We start from the raw sequence: 13,415 nt of genomic DNA on the forward strand, positions 1-13,415 counted from the left end.
GCGGAGCCGCCGTGCGGGCGAGGCTGGAGCGAGCCGTGGGGCGCGGGGAGGGCTGAGGGCACCGCAGCAGCAGCATTCCCGGGAGCCTTCCCGCCGTTTGGCGTGTAACTGCCCCCAGCCAGCCTGCGGCTTTTCCCTCCCTCGCAGCCCGGGGGTTGCGGTCGCGGGAAGCGGCGGATGGGCAGGGAAGGGGAGCCCTTTCCCTCCCCGCAGCTTGTTTGTCTTGCCGGTGTTTACCGGCGTTTGCAATGCAGGCAGTGTGCACAGAAACGTCTGAAATGGCTGAATAGCTGTCGTTTAAGTGTCTGTTTCTAGTACTGTGMTATGAAGAGGACAGATGTGACACGTACTTGCTGCGCCGTGAGCTTTTGGATGAGCCGTATTCTTCTGGAGGCTTCACATTGACGGGTAGTGGTGGCAGGACGTCTGCAAGGTGGTCGCCTGGCCCTGCCAACCTCAGGCCCAGCCTCGGGCTCCGCGGAGCCGGCTGTCTTGGTTATCACAGCTATTTGTAGCTACGCTGCTACCTTCCCRCAGTTGTAAAGTGACTATAGCCTATATATTTTTTGTTTGTCTGTGRTTTTCCTTCTGAGTCTGTAGGACTCTTTGGCCTTTTTGTTTGCTTTTCAGTGTTTGCAGTGTTATCTCTGGGAGTATTTGGTTTTGGTTCACGTTTGGTTCCTGGAGTATCATTTAGCAGCTTTGTGCCTTGCTTTTAACCCTCTCGTATTTTCAGCAAGCTGTTGCACAAGTTTGCGGGTTGACTTGCCGGAGTTTAGCACACGTTTCAGTGCCTTTCTGCAACTATTGATTTACTGCTTGCTTRGTTCATAGACGGGCAAATAGGACTGCCAATACATGGAATTAGGAAAACTGCTCTTCTCTTAACTGGTGCGGACAGCTGTGAGCCTGTTAGAGGTTCAGGAAGGAGGCTTGGGGAGCGTAACCTCACCGACGCAGTTTGTGCCTGCCCTTGTAGTTTAGCTACCCACATAGGCTTAGAGTCCCCGTTASACCAACAGCAAACTGTCTTTATTGCTGACATTTGCTTGCTGTTATAATCCTAAAATATAAATAAAAAATACACATATTTAGTTACTTATATATAATATTATACAATGTATATAATTTCTATATAACTTTCTAATTGTAGCCTGTAGAGCAAGGGTTTAAGAAGTCTTGAAATGATAGAACAGGAAACAGGCCTTCCTAAGCGAAAGGACTTATGTTCCCTATGAATTTAGATTCCCTTGTGACCCTTGAACCTGGAATATCGTATGCAGAGATCAGATTACAAGAAAAAGATTATCGGTGCTTCTGCTGTCATATGTCTCAATARGTTTTCATTTTCCAAGTGAGCTGGTAATTTATGGTATTTGAGTGTTGAGCAACATAGGTATTTTCCTTAAGCATGTGATGGGAGGAGATAGGGAATTAGGTTAAAAACAAAACTGTCCAATGTATTTTAAAAATTCCAATGGTTTGAAAGTTTGTTACAAATTCTGGAAGTATGACTAGTTCKGGAGCAGCATAATGTAACTTTTCCCATTAATTGCGATTATTTTGGTAGTTTTTTTTTCCCTCAAAACCTACTAAATCTTTCTTAGAGGCATCAAGATTTAACCGTAGGAAACAGATTCCAGATTAAGTAACCGAGTACACAGTTCTATAAAAAGTGCTTCAAAATCTTCTAAGATTCTCTACTCTGCTTGCTTRTAATTGTTCTAAAAATTTGGAGATTTATGTGTGAATTGTTAGAATAGTTATAAAGTTCATTCTGTGCATGAGTAAAGAGATATGAATCTCCCAKACCTTCAGTACAGCAAATTTCATCATTCTGTTAAAAAACAAACTTTAAGGAGTGTCCTTATTCTTCATCCGAAATAGATCAAGAGTTTGGCTTGGAGTACTACAACCTGCAGCCATAATTAGAAAGTAGGTCATTCTGGTTTGTCACTGATTTCAATCGTAGGAATTCCTCTTTACACCTAAAGGCATAATATAAATATATATTTATTATATATATAATTTGTCTCCAACTCTTCTTTTCCTTATTGTGTAAAAACTAAAGCTGTTTTGTCACTGTTTTTAGTCATGCGCTTGCTTTCAAAGACTAAACCTGCTGGATGCTTTCAGTGACGTGCGCTTCTCAAGTTTGTTTTAGAAAGCAAGGAAACAGTACAGCTTAAGTGAGAATAAAAGCAGTTTTAAACATTTGAATTKTATTTCAGCTGAAGGCGGTACATGTGACAAGATGGGGATGGAGTTGATGGAGTTTCCATTTCTGTCCTTCGTGACCTCAATCTTCCGTAGCTGCTGTGGGAATCGGGGCTGCCTTCTTTGGAATAAAATTGTTCAGGGCCTGAGAAGCTGGCTTGCCAGCGGTATTGGCCCCGGCACACCAAGGTGTTAGCCAGGAGCAGAGTGAGTGTTTGTTAAGCAGCCGTGCCACGTCTCCCAGTTATACGTGACATGCGGTACACGAGTTGAACTGGCCTGTCTGGTTTCGTAGTGTCGATCCCGCAGAAGCAGCTCTCGGGCACCGGCTCTGCGTTGCAGCCTGCCGCGAGCAGCTGCTTGTCAGGGCAGACCTGGGAACGGTATGGAGATGAAATACGATGCGATTAAAATGATTCGGGCTTGAGCCGGCGTGTTGCTTTTAGTACGGTAGAAGGAGGTGCTGATGGCGAGTATGGAACATGCATAGAAATGCTTGAGGCCCTGGACRGCTTCCTAGTGTGAGCGAGCACCTGCACCTGGAAACTCTCTGGCTTTAAAAAGCTGTTTGTTTAAATGGGCATTTTTCTGAGCCACCAATATACATTTGATTGCACTTTGGCATCATAGCACAACTTCTTTGGCTAGGTAAAATACTTTGAGGTTACTTAATACTGGCATTGATTTTTATAGAGAGCAACTTTGAAATAATTATWGAATCAAGGAGAACACTGATTTATGATGTAAAGCTGCAGTCTATGAAGAACTGTCTGGTCAGAAAGTGTTGTCTTGCCCTCCTTGTAGATATTTTTCTCTGCGGCGCTTAGTTGTTTTTGCTTTTAATATCCRTGATGTTTTTAGGCGTATTGGGGAAATGGAAAGTCAGCCTTCTAGSTATGTCAAGCTGTCAAAATAGACTGTGTTGTAAGTTGATGTTGTATRATGTTGCACAAGAAGCTGTGCTAGTGAAGAGCCGAATGTCATGATGAGCAATAGGATTTTCCCAAGTTGTCTGAAATAGTCGCTCTCGAGAAGGTTGCATTGAAGGTGCCACAGAGCCCATTCCGAATGCCAGGTGGCTGCAGGGAAGGAGGGTCCCGCATGCCGATAAGTGACCTTCCCTCATCTGAAGTGCTTGTCCTTGCTCCAGCTCTGTGCCACGTGTTCATAAGCTGTTGCCTAAGCAGCTGTTGCTGCTCTGGCAGCAATGCAGAGCTCAGGTTAACAAGTACTATGTTTCTTTCRCTATTAATTTTCAGTAGTTTATGAAATATGTCAAGTATTGGGCTTATTTCCCTTCTGTTGTGAATTTAAGATGGAGAATATTATTCTGTATTGTAACCACAGACTTATTTTTCCAGATCAAAGTATTTTAGAACATGTTCAACAGGAGAACACTTCACTATAGAGGTGAGTACTCACATTTATAGCAGTTCTAAATGGGGAAGAAAAGGTTGTTTGTTTTGTTCTCAAGCAATACCCCCTTAATACTTCTTACAGTTCATGTAGAATGAAATATTCCAGATCATTCCGGACTGAATTGATGCTTCACTGAAAGCCAAGATACTGGTTCCCATGCTATCTTCAGACTCTTAATACATCATCTCATTTACTCTGTGATTTACAGAGACTTAGAATATCCATCGTTACTTGATCATCAGCACCAAATCATCCAAACGTCTGTGAATTGCGTTTTTCCTCMCTGCCGAGCTCGAGTGCGTGCCTGGGTGTGTGTGTGCACGCACGCAATGTGTAGTTGGTATGGAGGTCAGGAAGGAGTGCTGTGATAGGTGCTGCCCTCCATGCTTGATAYACTGATTCCAGGTGCACCTGGAAACAGTGTGGAGCATTTTCATTTGCTTAGTTTCATTTTCATATGGTATTTCGATATCTGCTGTAAGAGTTTGTGCTGCTTAGAATGCTTTTCAGGTGTTTTTGACTGGTTTGGGCTCTGCATACTTGACTTCCTTTCGTAAAGGGAAAAAAGAATTCTGGATAGAGGGTAACACAAGGTTTTCTGTAAATTAGTAATATATCTTCAAGTACTTTGACAAGTTGCCATGTGAGGTAAAAGTTACTTGAATTGTGCCTTTCAAATTTTCTATGCTTTTAAGTTAAAACGCTGCTTTGGCTTACGCAAGAGCCGCAGCCCTCCTGGCACTGCTTGCATTAGAATGTGTCAGATAGGGGCCTACAAGCTACTGAGACCTCACTGATTGTCAGGGCTCTCACATGAGATATAGTGAAGTGTGGGAAGATTTTTAATTTTGACTCTTGCCCTTTCAGAGAATGTAATGTTTTAAGACAAGAAATCCTGGTGAGAGTAGGCCCTATTCTAAAGGTAATTCTTGCTGAGAAAGTAGAGGCTTTCATAAATAGTATTGTAGTCCATATATTACCATTGGAGTAGTGTTTTTACAGAGTAGATTAAACATGTAATCATACTAGGTGATTTGTGATGTGCTATACTGGATTGTTAAAGACTATTTACTTTTTTTCCCTCTGCAGTTTGAGAACCTAGTGGAAAGTGATGAGGTAAGTACTAGAATGATAAAGTAAAACCTGCTAGTACAATACATTAGCTTAAAAATATTATAAATCTAAAACTTCACTTAAGGATTTATTTCTTGTATAACTCTTGTACAACATGCATCAAACTTGTACTCTTGTACAAGATGCATCAAACGCTCTGTCTCTGACCCAACGGGACCATGAGTTGTCTTTTCAAAGTGTTGGCAGCACTCTGTCCCAAAGACAGATTATGGGTCARCTGGTCAAAGCTTTTCTTTTTCAGGAAAAAGTAGATCTTCACTGTTAATTTAATACACTATTCTTTTTTTTCCCATTAGCTTGATAACAGGGAAAAAGTGTTTTCAGTACCCTGCCCTGTATTTTAAAAATGAAGACTACTAGGTTGGCTCCTCACGTGCAGCAACGGAATGTTTTTTTTCACATGGAAGCCTTTTTTGCTTTGAGTCAGCCAATTCAGATTCATGACAAGATCCTTTGAAATTTGAAATAAAAACAGTATAATGGAACATGTTTTCCTTCCTATTGTAAAACCAGATATGGAGGAAACTTTTTTTTAACCTCTCTCTATCTCTAAATTAATTGATTAACGGGTCTCTCAGAAACTTAGGGTTTTCTTGGTTTTGTTTTTTAAACAGGGGGAAAGCCCGGGAAGCAGTCACAGGTAAGACTTCGAGATACAGGACCCTCTCCTTCTCTGTGCTTTCCTCATATGATTGTTCAATTCCTGATACTTCCCATCAAAAATGTCAGCATTTAACAGGGTCAGCATTTAAAGCTGCACAGGTTTTAAGACTGCAGGTTCAGTGGATCTTTTAGTGAGCATATTAATATTTATGTAAATAGCAGTTACTTAGACGTCTTGATAGGTAATGGGTTTTAGCACTGAAACGGGCGCTTTGGTTGCCTAATTCTAGTTATCTTCTATTACTTCATCTTGATAGTTCCCCAAATGTAGATTTCAAGCCAACACTCTGGGAAAAGGTGTTGGACATAGCAGACTTGACAATTATAACACTTTTGCARTCTTATCGGGAAGACATACAGGAGCAACAAATGCTCTTGCATGACCGGAACAAATAAGAAAATAGTGACTTCCGTAACAATGGTGGTTTAAGTATTCTGTTCCTTTTAAGAAAACATGTTGTGGGAAGATGCTTTCTTTACAGATACAGAGAATGTTCTACAGAGGCAAGAGGAGAGAGCTAATAGTCTTGAGTAAATTGGAACCTCGATCTTAGGAGGGGGTAAAACAAAAGCACAACTTGTTGATTTTTAGGTTACAGGACCAGTCAAGAAAGACTGTATGAATGTACTTAAGTTACTTGGGCAAGTCGGAGTCCTCAGGAATAAATAATAGTTGCGGTCTTTTTATGTTCCTCCCATGCCTGTAGGCCTCTGACTGAGGAAGAAATTGCTGACTTGAAAGAGAGGCATTATGACTCCATTGCTGAAAAGCAGAGAGCCGTTGATATGAAACTTCAGTCAGAGGTAAACAGTTACGATGACTAGTGCGGTGTGGGCAGCTTTTTTTCKTGTATTCAGTCTTAACCATAAGTGCAGTGAGATCTTACAAGAACAAAACGATGTGTTTGTGTTCATCTCTTGGGTTTTTATTAGACTGCTAGATACCCAAAGAGATTGACTGCTGTGAAATGAAGTTGCCATCAGGGATGGTTCCTTTTCATCCATCTCTCAGATGGCAATTTGAATAAATGGGCTAGTTATTTGTGCATAAGAATTAAGCCATAATTCTTTTCATGTAAAAGGTAAAACAGGTAGGATACTTGATTTGGTTTTTCTTGTGCTGAGTTTGTTTAGAGTTTTTTTTTTCTTAAGCAAAGATCCTAATTTGTCATTTTGAGCATTGCAGCAGTTAATGGAATATGATGTGGAATACCGTGTAGAGATTAAGAATCATCTTGAATGAATACATGTTTGAAAAGTTTTAAGCCTTTCACTGTGCAGTTCATCATGTAATGCAACCGTGCATTTACAGCAACTCGCTGTTTTCCTAGTAATGATGTTTGTTTCATAGGGAAATGTTGAGCTGTCTGCATATCATGGGATTATTGTTGTGGGGGGAGCTGTCTAGTTCTCTTAATGAAGAAAAAATGTTTTAAATAGAATTGATTTTATTTTATTTTTATTTTCTAGTAGCTCTTCTTTTAATTTATTGGAGTTATGGCTTTATTCATAGGAAGATTAGATAGGTTCTGCTTTTGTTAACCCTTATTGTTTTGTTCATACACAGTTAGCCTTACAAGAGGAGAAGTTAAGAATAGAAGAAGAGGCTTTATATGCTGCACAACGTGAAGCAGCCAGGGCAGCAAAGCAGAAAAAGCTCTTGGAGGTGAGGGGAAAAACACCCCAATATATATCAGAGCTTCTGTTCTCTTCTCGTGTTTCAGACTTTCCTAATGTCCTTTACATATGAGGAAACATAATGAGGAAATTGCTTTGCTTTGGCTTGTAAATTACAGTGGAGAAAGAAATAGCAACAAATGCCTGATTTGAAATTACAACCGACTGGGACAACTGAAAATGAACAAAATTGTTTGAAATTTCTTCAGACACTGAATACAAACCCTGAATGATAGATTTTTTTTAACACAGAATTTGCTTAACAGATTTGCACTATAGAGAAGTCTACTGCTGTTCATATAAAGTGATCTATGATTGTCTTCTAATGAAAAAAATATAAATTAAGTACACATTATGATGTCCTTATATTAACAAAATACAGCTTAATATATGTTACTTATATGCACTGTTTTCCATTCTGTATGATTTGTTTTAACATGAAGAGAAAAGGGTTTCTGAATGATCTGTATTCATTGTTGACTCTGCTTTGAGTCAGAAGTTGCACTAGATGACCTCCTAAGATCCCTTCCAATCTGAATTGTTCTATGATTTTGTGATTTTATTTGTAGTAGCCAAAGTCCAGTAATAAGTACTTAACAGTAGCTGTGTGGTGTGTGTGTGTGTGTGTGTGTGTTTGGAATTCCTTCTGTGCCTGCCTTCAGATGTCTTGTATTTATAACTGTGGAATGTGGTCAAGCAAAAAAACAGCCAAGTTATGTTTTCTTGCTTACTCAAAACATATGCTCTTCTGTTTTGTGAGAGCCTTTAAGACTTTTTTTTTCCCGTGTTGAAGCCSAAAGAATGTATTTTAATCCCTGTCTATCAGTTGATTCAGTATATTCACTATACTGATAAAGACATAAAAATATGTAGTCTTGTACAGATTTCAGATTGCAGGAAATGTGCAAAATCTCAAAAATAATCAGAATTGTCCTTGTCTGTGAATATATAATGGGTATGGTTGCAATTGTAGCATATTCAAGGAACAGTCCACGGGACGTGTGGTTGTGTGTGGTTTTGTGTGTATGGGTGTGTGTGTTTTGTTTGTTTGTCGTCTTTGTTTGTTATTGTGTTTTTTCTTTTTGTGATTGTTTTGMATTCAAAAGATGACATCTTCTTGAAAGAAATTTGGCTTGCTTGAATTGCCCAGTTAATTGTCAAGATTTGTAGGGTATTAATATGGGTGTTTCTTGGAACTTACAGGGCTGGATATGTGTGTATGACCTAACAAAACGAGTAGGTAAATCTGGTTTTACGTAGGTATGTGAATTTTAAAAAGGAAGTAACTGCATACATCAGAAACTTATTTTTGTTGAGTGCTTTACTATATTTCAGTGTCTAATCCCTGGCTTTTTGTCCTTACTTAACTCATCTCATTTATAACTATTAGGTGCTATTTCTACTTTTTTTTTTTTTTTTTTTTTTTTTTTTAACAAGTCCTTATCTCCTCAGCAGATTTAATCTGCTTATTCTGATGCGACTTGCATATAACGATCACTTCGGTCACATTAAATTTGATGTTACTGGGGTGAAAGGCAGCCTTTCTGTGAGCTGTACTTGGTCTGCTCCGAGTTGAGAAAGGCAAGTGCTGCTTCTGAAACCCCAGCTACGAGAGGGCTCGGGCACTGAGTACGTGTCTGAGTGATGGTCTGCCAAAACTTCAACGGCTTATTTCTTTTGGTAGCAACACAGACTGCAAAGGATAACGCCGAGAGCACATGCTGTTAATAATGGAGACTATCAGAGGTAAGATGCAAGATGTTACAAACAATACATGAGAACCAAACTGTGTTTACTTTTGCGTGTTTTGCCTTTTGCACCTACAAGTGCCATATTCCCCAGTCAGATTTGTTTTTACTCAGTTGACGGTTTTCTCCTTCACACGATGTAGTTACTTATGCATGCTTGTTGCTACCAATATTGAGGCTAGATTATATTCATTCTGGAGTTCTCTGGAGTTTTTGGAAGGAGGCATGATAAATCAAGGGTACAGTCAACTCCTCAATATATAAAACCTTTTTTGATAGAAATATATATATGTTTGTTTACGTGTGTATGTATACACACAAACTTGGGTATAAACATTATTATTTCTTTAACACTGTGTGAACAATAGTATACTTGGATAAGACTTTAATAGTGTCTCTGGAGATTTATAYAGTTTAAAGCAATAAATTCAAGTGCATTGTTTTTACAGCTCTGTCACAGAAGAAGATATTGATTCCTTTTTGAGAAATACGAAAATCCAGTATGAAGCTTTTCGAAGTAGTAGTAAGTCTTTCTTCTTTATGTATGTTTTTAAATGTGAAATGACTCTGAGGAACACAATGTTTTGATCTATATATCTATACACACACGCGCGCGCGCACACGCATATATATGCATATATATATATATATATATAAATAAAAAGTCATTATTATGTTCCTATACACTGGAAGAAAAGAAAAGGAACTCATTTTTCTCTTGAATCCGTAAGGCCTCGTGGCCTCGAAGAGCAGAGCATATTTAACTTTTCGGCACCATTCCAGTTCTCAAGGGCAGACAGGTCTTTTGTTAAAACTTTTCAGTCATCGGAGTAGAAACAGTAATCTACAGTGAATTCTTGTGAAACCTAGGTGTTTTTAAAGATGCAAATGTGTATGTATATAATGTTTTTAACCATTTCTTAGTAAAATATACTAACGTTTAATATTTATAGGACTTTCATCTGACGCTACAGTGCTGACACCGAACACGGAAAGCAGCTGTGACTTAATGACCAAAACAAAATCAACGAGTGGCAATGATGACAGCACGTCGTTAGACTTAGAGTGGGAAGATGAGGAAGGTATTTATCCTCTCATTCAATTTCTTTCTCAATTTACAGATTAAAGATACTGATAGTTTTAACTGCGGTGGTTGCAAACTTGTCCTTTCTGTAAGGGAAGGTGGCTTAAAACTTCCTTCTGATGGCATTTCTTTCAAGTGTGTACTGACGAAATAGCTGTAAGTGACCTTTACTTAGAAAATTGCTTGCTTGGTAAATGTGGTCATCTGTCCAACAAATCAATTCATTTATTTGGATCCTTCTGTAAATCCGTTTTCCTGCACATTGTGACGTCATTGCTTGTAGTCAAGTCACAACAAACTATTTGTAAAGAAATGCTGCCCTCTTATGAGCCAGTAGCAACAGGAACAGCTTCGCTTTTTTAGGTTGTGTGTGCAAAGCTACTAGCATTCTAGAGGAATGGAAGCTTGAGCTGTATGACATATATTGAAGTGTACTGGATTTTATTTTGCGACAAATTAGCACCAGTCCAGAAAAAGCATATCTGCTCTACCAGCTGTGTCTGTAGACACTGATATCTGCAACTGTCACGTTCATTTGATGGTATGGTCATTTGAAGAACTACTAGTCCTAATTTTAGGGAATTTGTAGTGTTAATATTATAATGACACTTGGCACCATAGCTCAAATGATGTCAGCAACAAAGACTGACAACAGCTTCTGAGAGCTATCAGTACCAAAGGAATAATTGAGCTGAAAAGTAGCTCTGTTGTAACAGGTTCACAAAGTGTTAACATCAAGTCCATCACTTTAGAGTCTGGAAAAGGTGAAAACTTACTTCTTGGATATTTTTTTCCAAATGTTCCCACCAAAAGTTACTTAGGCGTTTCACTTGCAACATGTAAGTTCAGTTATGAACGAGTTAATTCATTAGTCAGTTCGTACTTAAAAAGGGAATTTCCTTAAGGAGGTATGAGGAGAATTAAGAAAAATAATTAAGAAAAATGACAAGCTCAGTCCTTCCCTTTGCCTGTTGCAGCGATTGAAATGGTGTCTGATGCATCAACAACGTACATAGTATCTTGTAGTGTACGTCTCGGGATTTCTGATCAGCATTTTGCATGAGTTTAAACATATCTTTTCATAGAAATAGCTTTCCTATGCAAATGCACCCAGCATCTAAATTTTAGCTGTTTAACGTGTTTTAGTTGATGTTTAAGCGACTTGTCAGTAGGTTCGAGGTGTATKACAGGATACTATACCCAGGAGTGAAATTTCCAGGTTTTGGATCTCTAACGATGTTGTTTCTTCAATGTTTTAATGCTTCCCTCCAAATCGTTTTATCTCACAAGCATGTCTTGAACTGTAGGTATGAACAGAATGATTCCAATGAGAGAACGCTCTAAAACAGAAGAGGACATACTCCGGGCAGCCCTGAAATTCAGCAGCAAGAARACTGGCAGTCATCCAGCTTCAGCCTCGGACGATTCAAATGGCTTGGAGTGGGAGAATGACTTTGTTAGTGCCGAAATGGATGATAATGGCAATTCGGAGTATGCTGGATTTGTAAATCCTGTCTTAGAGTTGTCTACATCAGATGTAAGGATATCTGATTCTGATCAACAAGACAGGTAGTAGAACTTCCCTATGACCACATGCTTCAAAGAGCATACGAAAATTGACTGCTCTTTTATAAGAACAAGAAGGCAATGATGTTATAAATTATTTGGCAAGGAATGCAAGTGACTTGCTAACTGAATTAATTCAGAATTAAGTGCAATTTTATCATCTACCTTATAAATCTTTGTGAAAACTAGGATGAATCTATTGYGTATATTTCTGGCTATCTGGTCTAATATTATCTGCACTAATTTAAGCTTTGCAGCTTATCATGTCTATGTTTTAACTATTTTTTTTCCTGGATTGTATTTCTACTGATTTTTTTTTTAAAATTAATCATTGGTCTAACGTTTATCTCAGAAATAGTCGGATATAATTTATCTAATAATTGGACAGGGAAATCTGTTTTAATCATCTTTTTTTTTCCCCCCCCCCCGCAGTATCTTGTATATGCTTTATTTTTCAGGTATTTAGGGGCAAAACTGGCAATTGACTATTTGTGAAAGTTATTTTTCAGTTGGCTATTTTCCCTCCTAATTTGTATTCTCCCTAAGCGTGTGTTTTTTCTCCTTACTTTTTTTGTTAAACTAAGCACAATTGACCTGTATAAACATAGTATAAATCATCAGGTTAGATAAGATGCCACGTTGTGTAATGTGCCAGATAGAGTGAGAGTGCTCTAGATAGAAAGCAACTTTACAAACTCTTTATGCTTTAAACGTTTTCAAAATGGAAAAAGTCAGCATTATTTAATGGAGAACGAGGAAGACCAAAGTTTTGATTCCCTTGTACCCCCCACCTCCCCAAACCCCGCAACAGATCTGAAGATGTTGCTACACAGAGGTTAAAGTTCTTAAGTTGTTGAAGACAGTATCAGTTGCTCTGATACTAGGTTGGAAAGAACAAGAACTTAAAATCTGAGTTCATGTGTTTGCATAAAACAAAGAAGGAAGAATGTCTTTTTCTTTTTTTTCAGGTTACAAAACAGTGTATTTAAGTGCTTTAGCTTTCTTGTGCCTCTTAGTTGGTTAATTTTTCTAATATGGGCTGAAATTTAACAGGTGTTTAGTTACTGTGAATCTTGTGTGATTTTATTGTGTGATATTTCCCTTATTTTTATTGTAAGTGTTAAAAGTCATTATTTTTTTTTAACACTACCGGAAGAGGAATGAAGAACAATCACAGTCTCAAGCCTTCCCCACAGCTTCAGTAAAGCCAGGCTATTCCACGGCAGTTTTGTGTTGCTCTCCTGCTTCTCCCTAGATAAAGAGTTGGGGGTGCAGTGTCCCCATTGTGGAATAAAAGCAACACGGTTAGTAGTTGTTAGAAGAATTTAATATGCTGGTAACAGTTGTGTAGCTGTTGTAGATTATATGGGATCAGATAATGTCAGGGTCAATATGATGTGGTCCTCTTCATTTTTTTTTTTAGCTGCAGTGAAAATATTGGATATTTGGACTGAATATGTACATATATTGACATTCTCCAACAGAAATCCTTTGTTGGTAACATTCCATTTCCTCACTTAAGCTGTAGCTATGTCATGGGAAATACTAAATGTAATTATCTGCATTTGCAATGCTTGTAATATGCTTTTAAAAATTTGTACACATCAAATGTATATTTTTGGTTTGGCAGTAGCTACTCCTCTTTAACTTTTCCTAACTTGTATTCGTATGATAGCCTATTGAAAGTAAGGCAACTTTCTCAACGTGTAAATAAACACTTTTTTTACTTGCTGAAACTATAACTTACTCTACTTTTCCTTAACAGTGAATGTGAGATTAACTTGTCCTGATCATGCTTGAGGGAAGTAAACGGTAGCTGAGCATCTCGCTTTTAAAATGAGCAAGCATCTGGCAAAACTGAAGCTTTAGTTTGAACTGGAAGTTTACACTGTAACGTGTGTGTTCTG

The 13,415-nt window shown here is 38.4% G+C and overlaps 1 protein-coding gene across 2 annotated transcripts in view; it reads left to right on the forward strand.

The window, feature by feature from the left end:
• The window catches only part of AP1AR (adaptor related protein complex 1 associated regulatory protein), a 13,679-nt gene extending 264 nt beyond the window's left edge, over nt 1-13,415 (forward strand). The window contains exons 2-10 of one of the 2 annotated variants that reach the window (XM_026048022.1): nt 3,579-3,627; nt 4,726-4,752; nt 5,385-5,410; nt 6,141-6,237; nt 7,001-7,099; nt 8,795-8,856; nt 9,308-9,381; nt 9,812-9,940; nt 11,250-13,415. In XM_026048022.1, coding sequence (XP_025903807.1) covers nt 3,579-3,627; nt 4,726-4,752; nt 5,385-5,410; nt 6,141-6,237; nt 7,001-7,099; nt 8,795-8,856; nt 9,308-9,381; nt 9,812-9,940; nt 11,250-11,515 — 829 coding nt within the window. In that variant the 3' untranslated portion in view covers nt 11,516-13,415. The remainder of the gene's footprint in view (nt 1-3,578; nt 3,628-4,725; nt 4,753-5,384; nt 5,411-6,140; nt 6,238-7,000; nt 7,100-8,794; nt 8,857-9,307; nt 9,382-9,811; nt 9,941-11,249) is intronic. The other variant, XM_026048023.1, reaches the window with a different exon arrangement.

The sequence above is a fragment of the Nothoprocta perdicaria genome, unplaced genomic scaffold, assembly GCF_003342845.1.
Source record: "Nothoprocta perdicaria isolate Ctin4 unplaced genomic scaffold, notPer1 scaffold_506, whole genome shotgun sequence".
NCBI classification, from domain to species: Eukaryota; Metazoa; Chordata; class Aves; order Tinamiformes; family Tinamidae; genus Nothoprocta; species Nothoprocta perdicaria.